General features: G+C 37.7%; 1 protein-coding gene across 6 annotated transcripts in view; it reads left to right on the top strand.

Moving 5' to 3' along the window:
* LOC110450026 (histone deacetylase 4-like) overlaps nucleotides 1-23815 on the top strand; it is a 230447-nt gene that overhangs the window by 96999 nt on the left and 109633 nt on the right. For 4 of the 6 annotated variants that reach the window (XM_021497237.1, XM_021497233.1, XM_021497232.1 and 1 more), the window contains exon 3: nucleotides 17859-18073. In XM_021497237.1, the coding sequence (XP_021352912.1) occupies nucleotides 17859-18073 (215 nt within the window). Of the gene's footprint in view, nucleotides 1-68; nucleotides 411-9985; nucleotides 10622-17858; nucleotides 18074-23815 lie in introns of those variants that run through there. The other 2 variants (XM_021497236.1, XM_021497234.1) reach the window with 2 other exon arrangements.

Here is a 23815-nt window from a genome sequence, read left to right as displayed (position 1 = left end):
GGCACACATGTTATATATATATAATGCATTTATAAGCAGTCGCTTGTTCTTGCCAAAAACAATTTCACATCACATGACCGAGAGACCGGAGGTGTTTATAGGTCTCGGCTTCAGGCATTGTTTGGGTCTAGTAAATAAGGCCATTTACGTCATTCATTGGTGATTCTAACAAGCTTTTTCAAGTAGTGATATCCTATTCCTCAGCATACAGTTTAGCTTGTTTATCAGACATAAAAACATGTTTTATGCTCAGTGCAGCTCTGACACACGAGAGGTCTAGTGGTGTTTGCACACGTTGTTCAGTTAGTCTCTTATCTGTAAGACATGCATAGTGCACCATCAAAGTGTTTGGATTAGAGAAGAATATCTCATGATGTTTGCTTTCATGTCACGCAGTGGATTTTATCCTGGTAAGCATATTTTTTGGTTGTTACTGTTAAATTTACATCCCATTTTACTTCGATTTTCCCTGACTTAGCTTTTTCATGTTATTGAATTTTTTCTTCAGTTGGAGTGTTTCAGTATTGACCCATGCATTGTTTACATTATTGTCAATAATTTACATACAATCAAATTTCATTCTCAACTGCTGGGTTGGTAATTATAGCATTTAAGGCTTAAGTAATACACTCAATAACAGTCCAGTCAGTATGTGGACAGCTTTATATTGGCACCTTTACAATGAGATAGGTACACAGGCACTTAGGAAGTTTAAATGGCTGCTAACAAAATTTAAATTTTAAATGGTGTTATCCAAATTGTATTGTTGCCGTTCTATTTATTGCGTTGTCTTTAAGTTGTGCTCAGACACAACAGGCGGGAACATGAAGACTTTGGTAGCCTTGTATAAAGAATTGTTTGAGTCACAATTGTATTTTTGCCTGAAGCAATTTGGCAGTGTATATAACATTTCTTTAAAGACAGTTCTAAAAGGTCACTGTAAACTGTTGAATGTTAGGGTCAGCATTATCTAATATAGATGTTACTCTGGTAATTCACATCTACATACATGTCAACCTGTTTAAGGTATTCCATGTATAATACACATTTTTTTTTTGGAAATGAAGAAAAAAAGAAAAAAAATCCACACGCACATGTGAAGTATTTCCCAAATTTTATGAACTTTTACCGCATATTTGAAAAAAAATGAATTTCACAGCATTATTGAATATAAATAAATGCATTTTTTTTTTTGATATTTCTGGAAAGAATTATTTTTTCAGATTTGTAATCTACAATGTTTGACCAATTTGTCGGTATATAAAAGTAAATGGTTTGCAAAAAGTGAATAAAATCATAACTGTTTGCATATAGAAGGTTTTTGTCATTTTATTGGACTTTGAACAGAAAGCGACCCCAGTGGAGCGTACAAAACTGGAAAAAAATCTGGTAAAAGTACATAAAATTTTGGGAAAAACTTCACTGACGATATTTTTTTTTTCACTTCCCAAAAAATGTTTATTATACATGGAATACCTTAAGTCCAATATCTGGTGATGACCAGTGACGATCAGATCAAGTCCCGTATCTGGTGATGACCAGTGCCGATCAGATCAAGTCCCGTTTCTGGTGATGACCAGTGCCGATCAGATCAAGTCCCGTTTCTGGTGATGACCAGTGAGGGGCAGATCAAGTCCCGAATCTGGTGATGACCAGTGAGGGGCAGATCAAGTCCCGAATCTGGTGATGACCAGTTACGATCAGATCAAGTCCCGTTTCTGGTGATGACCAGTGACGATCAGATCAAGTCCCGTATCTGGTCACGATCATTGTCAACCTGTTAAAGTGCCATATCAGCTAGGTCATAATCCTTACAACTTTTCGTCATTATATACATTATTACAGAATATGTTTTTACTATTTCTATCAATATCCTGTGGTTTTACTATTATCAGAACCATTATAAATACATCATCTAGACAAACAAGCATGTATTGTACATGTTGTCATGTTACAGCATTGAAATGTCCAAATCATGACATGAGAAAGTCATTCCACGGGAGATCTGGTTATATTGTTGGATATCTGGTGAAAACTGTGACCAGATCAGGTTATAATTGTCCTCCAGCCATGACCTGATAAATTTGATGTGACCAAATTTTAAGTCAGTTGACTGGTAATATGAGTATTTAGTGAAGTGACCATTAAGTTAGATAGGGAAATTAAGATAGAAGAGAAAATATCAACATGAGAGATATCAGAAGAGGGCCTTTGGCATAGCCATACAGGAACAATTCTTACAGATCTAGTGATTGTTTTAAGCAGGTTAAAACATACATATACATCTTAGCTGATACAGGAAGTGGGACAAAACATATACATCTTAGCTGATACAGGAAGTGGGACAAAACATATACATCTTAGCTGATACAGGAAGTGGGACAAAACATATACATCTTAGCTGATACAGGAAGTGGGACAAAACATATACATCTTAGCTGATACAGGAAGTGGGACAAAACATATACATCTTAGCTGATACAGGAAGTGGGACAAAACATATACATCTTAGCTGATACAGGAAGTGGGACAAAACATATACATCTTAGCTGATACAGGAAGTGGGACAAAACATATACATCTTAGCTGATACAGGAAGTGGGACAAAACATATACATCTTAGCTGATACAGGAAGTGGGACAAAACATATACATCTTAGCTGATACAGGAAGTGGGACAAAACATATACATCTTAGCTGATACAGGAAGTGGGACAAAACATATACATCTTAGCTGATACAGGAAGTGGGACAATTGAAAGTTCAGGATAAATGAATATCTTCAAATAAGACAAAACAGTTCAATAAAACGACTAAGAATTGAATCTAAAGGGAAAACATCTCCAGCACTTAATTAAAGACTGTCTTGAAATTATTTACAGAAAAGATGTGTATTGTTTATTATAGAATGTATACAATGTGTTCATTTGAAAAATAAAATATTGTGCATTTAAAATGTATGGCCTTGACTCTTTAAAGACACTATTCCTCTGTACTGATAACAAGTGTCATTGAACTGTAAACACAACATCACATACTCAGATCAAAAAGGTTACTCTGTATTCAATGTATTGTGTATCACATAAACCAATCAGGAAAGGATTGGCAGAGTTTCAAAGATAGAGCCAAAAATACTCTGCCGTACTGGATGATACTTGAGAGCTGCTGATTTCCATTGACATGCTGAATGGATGTGTATAGCTGTTATTACCATCAATAACGTATGTCTGGGTGTATGATCGCATTTAAACTATCCTCCAGATGTAGTACACATGTATGACATAGATCTATGATTAATTCCATATTTAAATGACATAACATCTCATTAGATTTTTGGATGGAATTGAAATCAGTATTATTACCTTGTCTCCACTAATTACCCACACAGGAAGATTTTTGTTGTAATTGCATGATATTACTATTGTCAACGTTATTTAGGACATGTCATTTGATTACGAGTTTAAAGGAATGTGAAGACCTTCAGAGCGTAGTGGATTAGCCTATACTGTCTACAGTATCCCACTGCTTCACTACTATGGATAGGGCCTCTGCAGAATTTAGGAAAGGGTAAGGAGGGTCCCCTGTGTCTTCAATATTACCCAGGTAATAGCCATGTTACCATACCCAGGTTATAGGCATGTTACCATACCCAGGTAATAGCCATGTTACCATACCCAGGTAATAGCCATGTTACCATACCCAGGTTCTAGGCATGTTACCATACCCAGGTTATAGGCATGTTATCATACCCAGGTAATAGCTATGTTACCATACCCAGGTAATAGTCATGTTACCATACCCAGGTAATAGCCATGTTACCATACCCAGGTTATAGGAATGTTACCATTCCCAGGTAATAGCTATGTTACCATACCCAGGTAATAGTCATGTTATCATACCCAGGTAATAGTCATGTTACCATACCCAGGTAATAGCCATGATACCATACCCAGGTAATAGCCATGTTACCATACCCAGGTTATAGGCATGTTACCATACCCAGGTTATAGGCATGTTACCATACCCAGGTATTAGCCATGTTACCATACCCAGGTTAAAGGCATGTTACAATACCCAGGTAATAGCCATGTTACCATACCCAGGTAATAGCCATGTTACCATACCCAGGTAATAGCCATGTTACCATACCCAGGTAATAGCCATGTTACCATACCCAGGTAATAGCCATGTTACCATACCCAGGTAATAGCCATGTTACCATACCCAGGTAATAGCCATGTTACCATACCCAGGTAATAGCCATGTTACCATACCCAGGTAATAGCCATGTTACCATACCCAGGTAATAGCCATGTTACCATACCCAGGTAATAGCCATGTTACCATACCCAGGTAATAGCCATGTTACCATACCCAGGTAATAGCCATGTTACCATACCCAGGTAATAGCCATGTTACCATACCCAGGTAATAGCCATGTTACCATACCCAGGTAATAGCCATGTTACCATACCCAGGTAATAGCCATGTTACCATACCCAGGTAATAGTCATGTTACCATACCCAGGTAATAGTCATGTTACCATACCCAGGTAATAGTCATGTTACCATACCCAGGTAATAGTCATGTTACCATACCCAGGTAATAGTCATGTTACCATACCCAGGTAATAGTCATGTTACCATACCCAGGTAATAGTCATGTTACCATACCCAGGTAATAGTCATGTTACCATACCCAGGTAATAGTCATGTTACCATACCCAGGTAATAGTCATGTTACCATACCCAGGTAATAGTCATGTTACCATACCCAGGTAATAGTCATGTTACCATACCCAGGTAATAGTCATGTTACCATACCCAGGTAATAGTCATGTTACCATACCCAGGTAATAGTCATGTTACCATACCCAGGTAATAGTCATGTTACCATACCCAGGTAATAGTCATGTTACCATACCCAGGTAATAGTCATGTTACCATACCCAGGTAATAGCCATGTTACCATACCCAGGTAATAGCCATGTTACCATACCCAGGTAATAGCCATGTTACCATACCCAGGTAATAGCCATGTTACCATACCCAGGTAATAGCCATGTTACCATACCCAGGTAATAGCCATGTTACCATACCCAGGTAATAGCCATGTTACCATACCCAGGTAATAGCCATGTTACCATACCCAGGTAATAGCCATGTTACCATACCCAGGTAATAGCCATGTTACCATACCCAGGTAATAGCCATGTTACCATACCCAGGTAATAGCCATGTTACCATACCCAGGTAATAGCCATGTTACCATACCCAGGTAATAGCCATGTTACCATACCCAGGTAATAGCCATGTTACCATACCCAGGTAATAGCCATGTTACCATACCCAGGTAATAGCCATGTTACCATACCCAGGTAATAGCCATGTTACCATACCCAGGTAATAGCCATGTTACCATACCCAGGTAATAGCCATGTTACCATACCCAGGTAATAGCCATGTTACCATACCCAGGTAATAGCCATGTTACCATACCCAGGTAATAGCCATGTTACCATACCCAGGTAATAGCCATGTTACCATACCCAGGTAATAGCCATGTTACCATACCCAGGTAATAGCCATGTTACCATACCCAGGTAATAGCCATGTTACCATACCCAGGTAATAGCCATGTTACCATACCCAGGTAATAGCCATGTTACCATACCCAGGTAATAGCCATGTTACCATACCCAGGTAATAGCCATGTTACCATACCCAGGTAATAGCCATGTTACCATACCCAGGTAATAGCCATGTTACCATACCCAGGTAATAGCCATGTTACCATACCCAGGTAATAGCCATGTTACCATACCCAGGTAATAGTCATGTTACCATACCCAGGTAATAGCCATGTTACCATACCCAGGTAATAGCCATGTTACCATACCCAGGTTATAGGCATGTTACCATACCCAGGTAATAGCTATGTTACCATACCCAGGTAATAGCCATGTTACCATACCCAGGTAATAGCCATGTTACCATACCCAGGTAATAGCCATGTTACCATACCCAGGTAATAGCCATGTTACCATACCCAGGTAATAGCCATGTTACCATACCCAGGTAATAGCCATGTTACCATACCCAGGTAATAGCCATGTTACCATACCCAGGTAATAGCCATGTTACCATACCCAGGTAATAGCCATGTTACCATACCCAGGTAATAGCTATGTTACCATACCCAGGTAATAGTCATGTTACCATATCCAGGTAATAGCCATGTTACCATACCCAGGTAATAGCCATGTAACCATACCCAGGTTATAGACATGTTACCATACCCAGATAATAGCCATGTTACCATACCCAGGTTATAGGCATGTTACCATACCCAGGTTATAGGCATGTTACCATACCCAGGTATTAGCCATGTTACCATACCCAGGTTAAAGGCATGTTACCATACCCAGGTAATAGCCATGTTACCATACCCAGGTAATAGCCATGTTACCATACCCAGGTAATAGCTATGTTACCATACCCAGGTAATAGCCATGTTACCATACCCAGGTAATAGCCATGTTACCATACCCAGGTAATAGCCATGTTACCATACCCAGGTAATAGCCATGTTACCATACCCAGGTAATAGCCATGTTACCATACCCAGGTAATAGCCATGTTACCATACCCAGGTAATAGCCATGTTACCATACCCAGGTAATAGCTATGTTACCATACCCAGGTAATAGCCATGTTACCATACCCAGGTAATAGCCATGTTACCATACCCAGGTAATAGCCATGTTACCATACCCAGGTAATAGCCATGTTACCATACCCAGGTAATAGCCATGTTACCATACCCAGGTAATAGCCATGTTACCATACCCAGGTAATAGCCATGTTACCATACCCAGGTAATAGCCATGTTACCATACCCAGGTAATAGCCATGTTACCATACCCAGGTAATAGCCATGTTACCATACCCAGGTTATAGGCATGTTACCATACCCAGGTAATAGCTATGTTACCATACCCAGGTAATAGCCATGTTACCATACCCAGGTAATAGCTATGTTACCATACCCAGGTAATAGCCATGTTACCATACCCAGGTAATAGCCATGTTACCATACCCAGGTAATAGCCATGTTACCATACCCAGGTAATAGCCATGTTACCATACCCAGGTAATAGCCATGTTACCATACCCAGGTAATAGCCATGTTACCATACCCAGGTAATAGCCATGTTACCATACCCAGGTAATAGCCATGTTACCATACCCAGGTAATAGCCATGTTACCATACCCAGGTAATAGCTATGTTACCATACCCAGGTAATAGTCATGTTACCATATCCAGGTAATAGCCATGTTACCATACCCAGGTAATAGCCATGTAACCATACCCAGGTTATAGACATGTTACCATACCCAGATAATAGCCATGTTACCATACCCAGGTTATAGGCATGTTACCATACCCAGGTTATAGGCATGTTACCATACCCAGGTATTAGCCATGTTACCATACCCAGGTTAAAGGCATGTTACAATACCCAGGTAATAGCCATGTTACCATACCCAGGTAATAGCCATGTTACCATACCCAGGTAACCATACCCAGGTAATGTTACCACACCCTGGTAATAATCATGTTACCATACCCAAGTAATAGTCATGTTACCATACCCAGGTAATAGCCATGTTGCCATACCCAGGTAATAATCATGTTACCATACCCAGGTAATAGTCATGTTACCATACCCAGGTAATAGTCATGTTACCATACCCAGGTAATAGCTATGTTACCATACCCAGGTAATAGTCATGTTTCCATACCCAGGTAATTGTCATGTTACCATACCCAGGTAATTGTCATGTTACCATACCCAGGTTATAGCCATGTTACCATACCCAGGTAACATGCCACTTGATTTGGTTACACTTTTAAGTAGCCCTGGAATAGCTCATTCTTCACCATGGCAAAATGACATCATATAACCTGAACTGTTTCTTTTCAGTTCCATGGATTCAAAGACATTATTTAACTATTTGAAAGACATCGGTCTATTCTATGTCTTTTAACCCACCTTACCCTCTTTGACGTTATGCATATATCACATATTCCATATTCCATATAATCTATTAATTATATTTTTTATTTTTTTAACCCCTTTTATTTTAATTATTTACACATACAATGCAAATGCTTTTGAAATATGCATTTTTAGGTCACCTGAGACAAAGTCTCAAGTGACCTATTGCGATCGCCTTTTGTCCCTCGTCGTCCCTCGTCGTCCCTCGTCCGTCGTGCGTCCGTAAACAATTTACATTTTCGACTTCTTCTCCAAAACCCCTGAACCAATTGCAATGAAATTTTGCAGGGACCTTCCATGGACAAAGGTCAAAAAAAATAGTGGCCGGTTTAGTCGTCCCAAGCCCCCAGGGGCCTGAGGGGCGGGGCCAAAAAGGATCAAATTGACAAAAATTTCGAAAATCTTCTCCTCCAAAACCCCTGAACCAATTTCAATGAAATTTTGCAGGGACCTTCCATGGACAAAGGTCCAAAAAAAATAGTGGCCGGTTTAGTCCCAAGCCCCCAGGGTCCTGAGGGGCGGGTCCAAAAAGGGTCAAATTGACTAAAATTTCAAAAATCTTCTTCTCAAGACCCAGATATGGTAGAATCAAATACTCTTCATATATAGAAGGGTCTTAAGGTGCTTTACCAAAATTGTGAATTTCTTGACCCTGGGGTCTCACGTTTCCCCCTGGGGAGGGGGTAAACTTTACTATAGTTTATATAGGGAAATCACATTTTGGACCAACATTTGTTTAATTTCCATTGGAAGTAATTCAATTTGGGTTAGCATCATCAGTATTAGGTAGCAGTTTGATAATAAGCACAAATCAGCCCTGACTGACCCCCAGGGGCTGATGGGTGTGGCCAAAAAAGTGTCGGATTTACTGAAATTTGAAAAATCTTCTTCTCAAGTCACAGATATGGTAGAATCAAATACTCTTCATAGATGGAAGGGTCTTAAGGTTTATGACCCTAGGGTCTCACGTTTTCCCCCTGGGGAAGGGGTGGGGGGGGGGGGCCAAATTTATTATGGTTTATAATGGCAAATGATATTTTGAATATTACATGTTAATAACTTGATTGGAATTATAACCTTGAGTTGACAGTTTGATACTTTAAAAATTTTGAGCCAGCCCTACCCCCAATGGCTGTAGGGTGGGGCTCAAAGGAGTCAGTGTGCTAAAATTTCTTCATTTTCGTTGTTTAGGATCAGAGGTGCTAGTTTCAAATACTTTTTAGTCTGAAATCTGTATGCTAGATATTGAATAAGGGGGGTTTATTGTTTTTTGTCACTTTGAATAATATTTCTGTTCATGTTAAAAACAAAATCAACTCTCTGTATAAATATATCAGGTGACCGTTAAGGCCCATGGGCCTCTTGTTATCAGATTTTATCTTCGCTACTCTCATGTTTGTTGAATAAAATAAATACATAAATAAATCACCATGGCTCTAAGTGACCACAGTTGTTGATGGGCCGTTAAACACTAACAAACCAACCAACCTGACCTGTTTTGAGGACAGATAAACACAGAGCCAGTGCAGTATGTTGTTGCTATTGCATAGAGTAACTGAGATTTAATGACTGATGCAGTTGGTTAGCATTGAACAGTAAAAACTAAAGTGCTTTTATAAAATTGGATTATCAGGTATAACATGCATAAACTCTGCATATTTGTAATATTCAGCTTAATACAATTAACTTTTTACAGAAATAGACGACAATGAATTACTCATTAGCAAACTTTTGTATCAGAATTACTTTATGCATGATATGCTTTCCTGTTGATACATTTGAAGAGTTGCCCTGTTACTTAATTCACGGTGTCATTGATGGCACAGTCTATGCACCTGTACAGGTAACGAGGAAATGTAGGCTTGTCTACCTGTACCAGGTAAGTAGAAACATACGTGATAGGTAAATCTCCTAGCCCCGGGACATACACCTTATTTATATATAAGTCAGCTTGGCATGAACGTCACGTTTGCCACCTACTTCTGTGAATTATACCCAAACCATACAGCTGACATTGGATGGACAGTGACATGTAGATGCTAGTCCATCTGTTGATACACATTGATTAGGAAATATCAGGTCCTTGCTTAGCTTTGACAGCGATTGTCCAGCGTGGAATTTGTAAATTTAAAAAGGTGTATGTCGGGATGTTTTTTCAGGTGTTCACTGTTGTGTGAAACAGGACGATCACATTTCAGTGGGTCTAGTTCCATGCTTGATGGATGGTTCAGTGTTGTGTGACTATTGCAATGTTTTTTATAAGAGATGAGAAATGCACTAGATAAGATGGCTAATTGTCTGTTCTATACATTTTACTGCAGGAGTTATTTCAGGTGTTGTTTATCTTTTGATTTATTTACTTTGTGATGTGGGGAAAAAAAATATGGATTATATCAATGGAAAGCAGAGTGTGAACTTAAAGTAGTGTTTGTGGAAAGTGGATAATTTGTGGTGATTTCTGTTACAATGGATGTGATTCGATATCGTAGTGGCAAAATGTACCACAGGAGAAAACCTAGATTCCCTGGCTGTCCTGTCCACGGCTTTCATAGCAAGAGTAAGTATGATGAATGTCATAACACAAAATGTTCCTATGAAATTGCCACAGGACATTAGGTTCATTTAAAGGTAGAAATTGGCATGACAGGATCATAACAGAGCATAACATTTGTTTAGATTTGACAGGCAGTTCACAACGAAATATCCGTTTGTTTTCTACTGGCCATAATTTTATTTTAGAAACATACAATTTTCAGAATTAACACAACACTCAAACTGTACTAGAGATAAGTAATGTAGAGTCCAGACCGATATACCAGGTGTATAGAATGATTTACCTGAGGACCATATGTTATATGTACAAGGTCACACATGTATGGGCTTACTATGGGTTAGAACTGGGACTACTTGGACCTGGCTAGAATAAAGGTGTAACGTCATATTGAAATACAATTGCAATCTAGACAGTACCTGTTTAATTATTACAGCTAACACATGAAAATGTTAGGTGAAACAAACATTACATATGCTTCCTATTGTTAGCTCACCGGGTCCGAAGGACCAAGGTGAGCTTATAATTATATGCCATACCGTGGCGTCCGTCGTCCGTCCGTCCGTCCGTCCGTCGTCGGTCCGTCAACAATTTCTTTAAACGTCTTCTTCTTCTTAACCACTGATTGGAATTTAACTAAATTTGACTGGAAGCATTCCTAGGTTGTAGGGGTTCAAAATTGTACAAATGGTGGGGCTGACCCCCAAGGGAGCTGAGGGGCTGGGCCAAAAGGGGGCAATTTGGCTATATTGCTTTAAGTGACTTCTTCTCTGGAACTAAGAGATGGATATCAACCATATTTGACTGGAAGCATTCCTAGGTGATGGGGATTCAAAATTGTACAAATCTTGGAGCTGAACCCCCATGGGGCTGAGGGGCGGGGCCAAAAGGGGGCAATTTGGCTATATTACTTTAAGCAACTTCTTCTCTGGAACTGAGAAATGGATATCAACCATATTTGACTGGAAGCATCCATAGGTGATGGGGATTCAAAATTGTACAAATGGTGGGGCTGACCCCCTTGGGGGCTGAGGGGCGGGGCCAAAAGGGGTTAATTTGGCTATATTGCTTTAAGCAACTTCTCTGGAACTGAGAAATGGATATCAACCATATTTGACTGGAAGCATCCATAGGTGATGGGGATTCAAAATTGTATAAATGGTGGGGCTGACCCCCAAGGGAGCTGAGGGGCTGGGCCAAAAGGGGTCAATTTGGCTATATTGCTTTAAGTGACTTCTTCTCTGGAACTAAGAGATGGATATCAACTATATTTGACTGGAAGCATCCCTAGGTGGTGGCGATTCAAAATTGTACAAAGTTTGGGGCTGACCCCCTGGGCTAAGAGGTGGGGCCAAAATAAGTTTATCACTTGGAAATGGTTGAGATCCCCACCGTATAACCATATATACAATTGCTGAGTATGAAGAGAAGAATGCACAGTTGCTTCCAGGATGGCTCTAGGGTCTGGCCCCACCCTTGGAGACATAGTCCCTGGGTCATAAATTGGAAATGGTTGAGATCCCCTCCCCAAAACTATATATACAAATGCTGGGCATAAAGAGACGAATGCAGTCATGATAATAGAATAGACCCTGGGGTCTGACTGAACCCCTAGGGACCTAGTTTCTTAGTTACAGCTTGGAAACAGTTGAGATCCCCACCCTATAACCATATATACAATTGCTGAGTATAAAGAAATGAATGCACATATGCTTCCAGGATGGCCTTGGGGTCTGCCCCACCCTTGGAGACTTAACCCCTGGGTCATAGCTTCGAAATGGTTAAGATTCCCACCCCAAAACTATATATACAATTGTTGGGCATAAAGAGACGAATGCAGTCATGATATTAGAATTGATCCCAGGGTCTGCCCCACCTTTGCAACCTTAACCCCTGGGTCATAACTTAGAAACAGTTGAGATCCCCACCCCAAAACTATAAATACAATTGCTGGACAAAAAGAGACGAATGCAGTCATGATATAAGAATTGATCCTGGATTGGCCCTGGGGTCTGGCATATTCCCTTGGATCTCATTTGGAGAATATTTTGCCATGATTGCATAGATATCCAGGTGAGCGATACAGGCCTTCTGTGCGTCTTGTTTATATACGTATTAGGCCAAACAAACATTACATATGCTTCCTATTGTTAATATATGTATAAGGCCAAACAAACATTACATATGCTTCCTATTGTTTATATACGTATAAGGCCAAACAAACATAACATATGTTTCCTATTGTTTATATACGTATAAAGCCAAACAAACATTACATATGCTTCGTATTGTTTATATACGTATAAGGCCAACCAAACATTACATATGTTTCCTATTGTCTATATACGTATAAGGCCAAACAAACATAACATATGTTTCCTATTGTTTATATACGGATAAGGCCTAACAAACATAACATATGTTTCCTATTGTTTATATACGTATAAAGCCAAACAAACATTACATATGCTTCGTATTGTTTATATACGTATAAGGCCAGACAAACATTACATATGCTTCCTATTGGTTATATACGTATAAGGCCAAACAAACACTACATATGCTTCCTATTGTTTATATACGTATACGGCCAAACAAACATTACATATGCTTCGTATTGTTTATATACGTATAAGGCCAACCAAACATTACATATGTTTCCTATTGTCTATATACGTATAAGGCCAAACAAACATAACATATGTTTCCTATTGTTTATATACGGATAAGGCCTAACAAACATAACATATGTTTCCTATTGTTTATATACGTATATGGCCAAACAAACATTACATATGCTTCGTATTGTTTATATACGTATAAGGCCAGACAAACATTACATATGCTTCCTATTGTTTATATTCGTATAAGGCCAAACAAACATTACATATGGTTCAAATAGTTCTACTTTCTATAGCTAAAAGTTAATCTTATTCTAATATAAAATATTTGTAATTGTTATTTTCAAAGTCAAATACATTCAAAAGAGGGGAAAAAAAGATTTTCTTGGCCTTATAATCAATACGCTAACAATAAATGTGTTAGTCGGCTGATGTGTTTAACAACTACCGGTAATTCATAGTTGTTGAAATAGCACAAGCAGATGTATGTTAATATATGTATAAGGCCAAACAAACATTACATATTCTTCCTATTGTTTATATACGTATAAGGCCAACCAAACATTACATATGTTTCCTATTGCTTATATACGTATAAGGCCAAACAAACATAACATATGTTTCCTATTGTTTATATACGTATAAGGCCAACCAAACATTACATATGTTTCCTATTGTTTATATACGTATAACGCCAAACAAACATTACATATGCTTCGTATTGTTTATATACGTATAAGGCCAACCAAACATTACATATGTTTCCTATTGTCTATATACGTATAAGGCCAAACAAACATAACATATGTTTCCTATTGTTTATATACGGATAAGGCCTAACAAACATAACATATGTTTCCTATTGGTTATATACGTATAAGGCCAAACAAACATTACATATGTTTCAAATAGTTCTACTTTCTATAGCTAAAAGTTAATCTTATTCTAATATAAAATATTTGTAATTGTTATTTTCAAAGTCAAATACATTCAAAAGAGGGGAAAAAAAGATTTTCTTGGCCTTATAATCAATAAGCTAACAATAAATGTGTTAGTCGGCTGATGTGTTTAACAACTACCGGTAATTCATAGTTGTTGAAATAGCACAAGCAGATGTATGATACAATGAATAAAAATAGATTCACCTTAGAAAGAAAAGCTATATCTGTCGTTCTTGATGAAGAATTACAAGATTTTCCTTGATTTTAATAAAAAAAAATGTTAAATTGATAAAGGATATTTAGTATATCAACCTTTCGAAATAATTAAATTACATGTAAAATAAAACCTGTGTAATCTGACCTCTGATTATTCTGACATGTCTAATAATGCATAATAATAAAAACTACCAAGTCAGATGTGTGTTCCTGTATTGTAACTAATGTGTTTTCGAAATAATTAAATTACATGTAAAATAAAACCTGTGTAATCTGACCTCTGATTATTCTGACATGTCTAATAATGCATAATAATAAAAACTACCAAGTCAGATGTGTGTTCCTGTATTGTAACTAATGAGTTTTATGTTCCACAGGGTGTCAGATAAGGTGGTTCCAATGTGTTTATAGTGGAGCCAGATGTCTAAAGTATAGAAATGTTCCTAATTGTAATAGACAGGTTTCCAGATAGTTCAGGTTATAGGTACAATTGACATAAAAATATGAACATTCAAATCTGGTTGAGGATTTCGTTTATACAGCCTTTAAATAGAAATGTATGCAGAGGACCATTACATAGGTTTCTACCTACATAAAACTAAGTACCACAGGACCTAGCTGGCTACATTTATACCGGTGTAAGTATGCAGAGGACCATTACACAGGTTCTACCTACATAAAACTAGGTACCACAGGACCTAGCTGGCTACATTTATACTGGTGTAAGTATGCAGAGGACCATTACACAGGTTATATCTACATAAAACTAAGTACCACAGGATCTAGCTGGCTACATTTATACCGGTGTAAGTATGCAGAGGACCATTACACAGGTTATATCTACATAAAACTAAGTACCACAGGACCTACCTGGCTACATTTATACCGGTGTAAGTATCCAGAGGACCATTACACAGGTTCTATCTACATAAAACTAAGTACCACAGGACCTAGCTGGCTACATTTATACTGGTGTAAGTATGCAGAGGACCATTACACAGGTTCTACCTACATAAAACTAAGTGCCACAGGATCTAGCTGGCTACATTTATACAGGTGTAAGTATGCAGAGGACCATTACACAGGTTCTACCTACATAAAACTAAGTACCACAGGTCCTAGCTGGCTACATTTATACCGGTGTAAGTATGCAGAGGACCATTACACAGGTTCTACCTACATAAAACTAAGTGCCACAGGACCTAGCTGGCTACATTTATACAGGTGTAAGTTTACACAAACAAATTTACTTAGACATGTTTTCTATGGGACCTAGTAATGGATCTGGTGAATACAGGCTCCATTTTACATGTGATGCCATATATTACTTTCTGATTTAAGCAAAATTAGAAATGGTCTTTGAAATTTTCTCTTGATACTGTCACTTATATTATGCTGTCAATCTTGGATACAGTTACAGTTCAGGAATTGTCAACTGCAGCCAAAGCCCTGACTGTACTAGTTATCATTGAGAAAGTGAGATGCCCCACGATCTTCATTCATTTCATTTAAGTTAGGGTTTGAAGCTTTATTATTTAGTAGCCATTCATTGCTATAGTTCACCATTGTTAAAATTAAGAATTTCTGTAAATAATTGAAAAAAAGAAGTGTTTCTAAACCTTTAATTGTTTATTAACTGTAAACTTCATCAGTTGGTTCAGTGAGACCAATCTTATATGAGAATCAGTCTGAACACCCCATGTTGGCCTTATTGGACAGCATGTTTTAATGCACAGGTCTTATTTGATAGTTTTCTATAAAAAAATAGATAAGCTGATTACAATCAAAATCGTCACGGCGTTAACAAGCCGTGTTCAAAAAGAACACGCCCACAAACCGAACGTTGATTCAGCATGTCACTCACTGCATCTGGCTCGTTGATTGGTCGATAGAATGTTTGAGGTCAGTGTCGACATTGTATCTTTTTCGGAGACTTGTTGTTTGGGCGCATTGTCAACTTAAGATTACGCATACACGTATAAGGAAATGTAAAATTTACATTCCATGTACATGTTTCAAACCATGTGTCATGACTTGAATGTTTCGTTGAATGTGTACTAATCCACATTTTCGTGAACTGTAATGGTATTTCTGAGAACATTACACATGCTTGAAAGCTGTCCATACCGGCCGCTGCACTGAAAAGTAATATCATAGAACGGTGCATGATTCGACAACTCATACATGTTAAAATATTTGTAAATGTTTCAAGCCACATACATATATATCTATATCAATTAATTGCCATATTATTCCAAATAAAGGCCTCTATTTTCCTATCTGGACTGTTCGCTGCAGATGAATGCAATGTTTTTGTTTTTGCTGGAAAAATGTGGCATGATGTGCTAGCTTTTAGGTCAAGTCATAGCTCTGTATATCATGGACCAAGGCTCACGCTGTTGGTAGCAAAAGTAGCCATTGGTTGTTTTTGTTTTTAGCTCACTTTTGCTACCAACAGCGTGAGCCTTGGTCCGAGATATATGGAGCTATGACTTGACCTAAAAGCTAGCACATCATGACGGGCATTATATCAAGGTTTTACTGTACATTGATTTCTATTGATATTTGCTATTTTACAACATAAATCACCAATAGGCGAGCTATGCCGTTCTCCAACAGCTCTTGTTCATTGGGTACTAGCTTGAAAAATAAAAGACAATCTGCAAATTAGTCCCAGAAAAACAGTCTGTCCACTCACTGGTGTATTGCGGCCGACACCAATTGTGTACATGATCAGGGCCGACACAGTAAAGTGTGCGCTGTACGACTGCAAGCCATTGCGTTTGTTGAAGTTCTCAAGGCATTTATTTTAAACTGTAGATGCTTTAATGGAATTAGGGCTTTATCTAAATAGTAAATTTCACTACCCCAGGGTAATCTAAATAGTAAATTTCAGTACCCCAGAGTCATGCGGGGCTTGGTTTGAATAATTGTGATGAGATGGCAATTAGATGATATGAAAAAATAAGGTCATGCATTTCAAAAAATCTTTTTCCTAGGGACATAAATGTACCAGAATAGTTTGGGTATATTTTGTCTATTCTCAACAAGAAATTATTCAAAGTAATATCCTGCTCCACCCATTGGGTCAGAGAGCCAGGGCCAAAACGTGAAAATGGCTTCTATTTCAAAACTCTTCTCCACACTTGGATGTGATAGATTCAAGATCTTTTCATGGATGGAAACACCCATTGGTGCATTAGTTAAACTGTTGGTTTTACTTCCCTTGTCCTAGGTGTTCAATTTATTGTAGTTTATACAATATAGGAAATATTTCAAACTTGGTTAGAATAATAATGATATTGAAATTAATTTGTGTAAGAAACACCATGGGTTGGCCAAAGAGGAATTCTGGCAAAATGACAATGTTGATATTAAATTTCTCATTCAATAGCAAAATAATTCTTATGTGAAGAGGTTTTTTGTTGAGAAAATAACTATTATCTTAAACGTGGGTTTTTTCAGAAATCAATCCATCTCCGCTAGCTTCTCCAGTGCTGAGTCGTCGCCCACCACAGTCAAATTATTTTGCAGACCATCAGTTACAGCAACAAATCGCATCGCTGAAGCAACAACAAGACCTGCAGCAACAGCTTCTACTGCAACAGTTCCAACAGCAGCAGCAACAGCTAGCACAGGAACATGAACAGCAGCTTCAGGAGCACATCAAGGTTAACATGGTATGTACAAGGTCAAACATGTATCTCAAGGACATTGTGGAGGGACAAGGTCAAATGCAAAGGGTTAAAGTCAAGATGGAATAAACTGGCTCATACATATTTTTATCTGAATTCAATTTTAAAAGCATAAGGTTGGCAGGGTATTACAAGATTGTTGTAAAGGTCAAGGTCAGCATGGAAGGTAATCAATTTAAAGGACATTTCTGAATAACCAAAAGGGTAATGATATTTAGCCATTAACATTTTGGGTTGAAGGGCTGCTTAATCAAAGGAATGGCCTTCATATTCAAGGTCTCAGCTAGACTTGGTCAAACATGTTGAAATCTTTAAACAACCTCTCGATAACCAGAAAGCCCAATATGATGCTATTGGACTACCAAGTTTGTTCAAATGAATGACCTTCATCCGTATTCAAGGTCACAGGTGTCAATTTTCTTAATATATTATTTGAACATCTTCTTCCAAATAACCCAAATGACCAATGTAATGATATTTGGCCAGTAACATGCTGGGATGAAGGGCTACCAATTTTATTCAAATGAATGACCTTGATTTATTTTCAAGGTCACAGAGGTCTGTTGTCTTTAAAAAGATATTAAACAACTTATGATGAATGACCAAAAGGCCCAAAATGATACTTGGCCAGTAGCATACTCGGATGAAGGACTACCAAATTTGTTCAAATTGATTTTAATCGAAGGGGTCAATATATTAAAAACATTAAAACGACTTCTTCTGAATAACCAAAATGGCTTAGGGTGAAGATATTTGGCCATGAGTAGCAGGAAGGGATAAAGAGCTACCTATTTTGTACAAATGAATGACTTTTACCCATATTTTAGCTAGGTTATTGGGGTAAAATATGTTAAAACTTCTTCTGAATAACCAAGTTGCATAGGATGGTGATGTTTGCCTAGAAGCATTCTCAGGTGTGAAGTGTTATCAAGTTTGTTCATGTGAATGACCTTGACACTCATCTTAGTAAACAAATGTCTAGGGTGGTTATATTTGATAGTTGATGCTGGGATGCAGGGCTATAATCCTTTTTAGATTTAAGGTCCTAGTTTGACTTTTAAAGTCTCAGGGGTCAAATGTGTTTAAATCTTTTTAACATGTTCTTTTGAATGACTTAAAGTCACAAACACTGATATTTTTGGAGAAAAAGAGTTGGTCATCATGTAGGTACATATGTAGGATAAGGATATTTTACCCGCAAGTATAGGATTTGGTTCTTACCTTGACAAAGCCTCAGTTCTGACCTTAACTCTACACCCTCGGGTAGAATATCTATATCCCACATCCCTTAACTCTACACCCTCGGGTAGAATATCTTTATCCCACATCCCTTAACTCTACACCCTCGGGTAGAATATCTATATCCCACATCCCTTAACTCTACACCCTCGGGTAGAATATCTATATCCCACATCCCTTAACTCTACACCCTCGGGTAGAATATCTATATCCCACATCCCTTAACTCTACACCCTCGGGTAGAATATCTATATCCCACATCCCTTAACTCTACACCCTCGGGTAGAATATCTATATCCCACATCCCTTAACTCTACACCCTCGGGTAGAATATCTATATCCCACATCCCTTAACTCTACACCCTCGGGTAGAATATCTATATCCCACATCCCTTAACTCTACACCCTCGGGTAGAATATCTATATCCCACATCCCTTAACTCTACACCCTCGGGTAGAATATCTATATCCCACATCCCTTAACTCTACACCCTCGGGTAGAATATCTATATCCCACATCCCTTAACTCTACACCCTCGGGTAGAATATCTATATCCCACATCCCTAAGTATGCGTGAAACAGACTCGATTCGTATCTAAATATACGTATGATAGACTTGATTAGTATCTAAGTATACGTATGATAGACTCGATTAGTATCTAAGTAGGCGTGAAACAGACATGATTCGTATCTAAGTATACGTATGATAGACTTGATTAGTATCTAAGTATACGTATGATAGACTCGATTAGTATCTAAGTATACGTATGATAGACTTGATTAGTATCTAAGTATATGTATGATAGACTTGATTAGTATCTAAGTATACGTATGATAGACTTGATTAGTATCTAAGTATATGTATGATAGACTTGATTAGTATCTAAGTATACGTATGATAGACTTGATTAGTATCTAAGTATATGTATGATAGACTTGATTAGTATCTAAGTATACGTATGATAGACTTGATTAGTATCTAAGTATATGTATGATAGACTTGATTAGTATCTAAGTATACGTATGATAGACTTGATTAGTATCTAAGTATATGTATGATAGACTTGATTAGTATCTAAGTATACGTATGATAGACTTGATTAGTATCTAAGTATATGTATGATAGACTTGATTAGTATCTAAGTATACGTATGATAGACTTGATTAGTATCTAAGTATATGTATGATAGACTTGATTAGTATCTAAGTATACGTATGATAGACTTGATTAGTATCTAAGTATATGTATGATAGACTTGATTAGTATCTAAGTATACGTATGATAGACTTGATTAGTATCTAAGTATATGTATGATAGACTTGATTAGTATCTAAGTATACGTATGATAGACTTGATTAGTATCTAAGTATATGTATGATAGACTTGATTAGTATCTAAGTATACGTATGATAGACTTGATTAGTATCTAAGTATATGTATGATAGACTTGATTAGTATCTAAGTATACGTATGATAGACTTGATTAGTATCTAAGTATATGTATGATAGACTTGATTAGTATCTAAGTATACGTATGATAGACTTGATTAGTATCTAAGTATATGTATGATAGACTTGATTAGTATCTAAGTATACGTATGATAGACTTGATTAGTATCTAAGTATATGTATGATAGACTTGATTAGTATCTAAGTATACGTATGATAGACTTGATTAGTATCTAAGTATATGTATGATAGACTTGATTAGTATCTAAGTATACGTATGATAGACTTGATTAGTATCTAAGTATATGTATGATAGACTTGATTAGTATCTAAGTATACGTATGATAGACTTGATTAGTATCTAAGTATACGTTTGATAGACTTGATTAGTATCTAAGTATATGTATGATAGACTTGATTAGTATCTAAGTATACGAATCATAGAGTCAATTAGTATCTAAGTATACGTATGATAGACTTGATTAGTATCTTCTAAGTATATGTATGATAGACTTGATTAGTATCTAAGTATACATATGATAGACTCAATTAGTATTCCACCTGTATTGAGAGACTGTGTTTTTTTTCAGATGTTCTCTAAAGGCAGGTTCTACTTTACATTTCTAAAATGTTTTGTTCTTAGTGTATAGACTGCATATGCTGACAGATAATTAATTGGTCTCTTGGTTGTGAGTCCTGAAAGGCTATATAGTCTCACCGCCATGGAAATAAGACTTCAGAAGATGAAAGACTGCTTGAATGACAAAGTGCTTTTCACAGAGATTTCAATATCTTTACTTAGCTGCTAAAAATAGAATGTGTGGGCTTGAGTTGTGAAGACTGTCATTGGTCAGTCAGCTCTTCACTTATTATTTACAAGAGTACAAAGCCGAGTGTGGAAGCCATTTTTAGCAATACACAGCCGCATTTAGAATATCAGGATTGGATGTAAATACAAGATAAGATTGATTTTCAAAAGATGTTTTGCTGGAATCTCTCATTAACTTAGATTGATGTAAGGCTGCGTTCTTGATATAATGGAATGTAGCAGTTCACGAACACTTTATGACCAAGGAATATTCTTGGTCGATCCATTTGTTTTCTACCGGTGGCATTAAGGGGATCAAACACATGGATATTTATAGATAGCAGTTATAATTGATTTGGTATGTTAGCATGTTCAACTTTGGCAATTATAAATGAATAGTGATTAACAAAAGATTTGCCCTTTATTTAAAAGCCTTGATCAAAAGGCAATGTCTTTCCACAATAGTGTAGCTAGTGGTTATTCTTAAGAATGAAGCATCTTTGAGTATATGTAACATTATGTTGAAGTTTTGTTCAATCCTTATTCAAAATGAATGAATATTTTAGAGAATGATGTTGCTCACATTAGTTGTACAGGTTGGAAAAAAGCAACAACCTTCTTTGCTATTGCGATCATCCTACGTCTGATGTCTGTAAACTTTTTACATTTTTAGCTCACCTGCCCCAAGGGTAAGTGAGCTCATGCAATGGCGCGGCATCCCGCATCCAGCGTCCATCAACTTTTCCTATAAATCGCTACTAGTCATAAACGACTGAGCAGATTTTGACCAAATTTGGTCAGAAACATCCTTAGGGGAAGGGGAACACATTTTGTATAAATGGTGGGTCTGGCCCCTGATAGGCCTGAGGGGCGGGGCCCAATAGGAGAAATATAGCAAAATCCTTCTTCTTCTGTAGGAATGAAAGGATTTGTTCCATATTAAGTCTGAAACATCCTTGGGTGAAGGGGAACCAATTTTGTATAAACCGTGGGTTTGGCCCCCGAGGGGCCTGATGGTCATGGCCAAATAGGGAACACATAGTAAATTCTTTAAAATCCTTCTTCTTCTGTACGAATGAAAAAATTTGTTCCATATTTAGTTTGAGGCATCCTTGGGTAAAGGGGAACCAATTTTGTTTAAACAGAGGGTCTGGCCCCAAAGGGGCCTGAGAGGTGGGGCCCAATAGGGAACACATAGTAAATTCTATTAAATCCTTCTTCTTCTGTAGGAATGAAAGGATTTGTTCCATATTTAGTCTGAAGCATCCTTGGGTAAAAGGGAACCAATTTTGTATAAACCGGGGGTCTGGCCCCTGAGGGGCGGGGCCCAGTAGGAGAAATATAGCAAATTCTTTCAAATCCTTCTTCTTCAGTAGGAATGAAAGGATTTGGTCCATATTTGGTCTGAAGCATCCTTGGGTAAAGGGGAACTAATTTTGTTTAAACCGTGGGTCTGGCCCCATAGGGGCCTCAAGGGCAGAGGCTTATAGGGGAAACATATCAAATTCTTTAAAATCCTTCTTCTTCTGTAGGAATGGAACGATTTGTTCTTTATTTGGTCTGAAGCATTCTTCAGTGAAATGGAACCAATTTTGTATAAACCGTTGGTCTGGTCCCCCAGGGGCCTGAAGGGCAGGGCCAAAAGGGGGAAATTTGGTTATATTAATTTAAGCGACTTCTTCTCTGGAACTAAGAGATGGATATCAACCATATTTGGTCTGAAGCATCGCTCGGTAGTGGAGATTCAAAATTGTACAAATGGTTTGGCTGACCCCCCAGGGGGCTGAGGGGCGGTGCCAAAAGTGGGCTATATGGCTATATTGCTACAAAAGACTTCTTCTGTAGAAGTATGCACTGGATTTCAACCATATTTGACTGGAAGCAATTTGGCTATATATATTGGTATAAACGACTTTTTCTGTAGAATTATACCATGGATATCGATCATATTTGGTCAGAAGCATTCATGGGAGGCAGGGATTCAAAATTGTACAAATGGTGGGGGCCAACCCCCACACCCCTACCCCCAACGTGCTAAGGGGTGGGTCTAAAAAAAGTTTATTACTTGGAAATGGTTGAGATCCCCACAATATAACCATATATACAATTGTGGAGTATAAAGAGAAGCATGCACATTTGCTTCCAGGATGGCCTAGGGTCTGGCCCCATCCTTTGAGACATAGTCCCCGGTCATAACTTTGAAACGGTTGAGATCCCCACCCCAGAACT

The sequence above is a fragment of the Mizuhopecten yessoensis genome, unplaced genomic scaffold (genome assembly GCF_002113885.1).
Source record: "Mizuhopecten yessoensis strain PY_sf001 unplaced genomic scaffold, ASM211388v2 scaffold4931, whole genome shotgun sequence".
Classification (NCBI taxonomy): Eukaryota; Metazoa; Mollusca; class Bivalvia; order Pectinida; family Pectinidae; genus Mizuhopecten; species Mizuhopecten yessoensis.
This window is presented reverse-complemented; position numbering and strand designations above follow the sequence as displayed.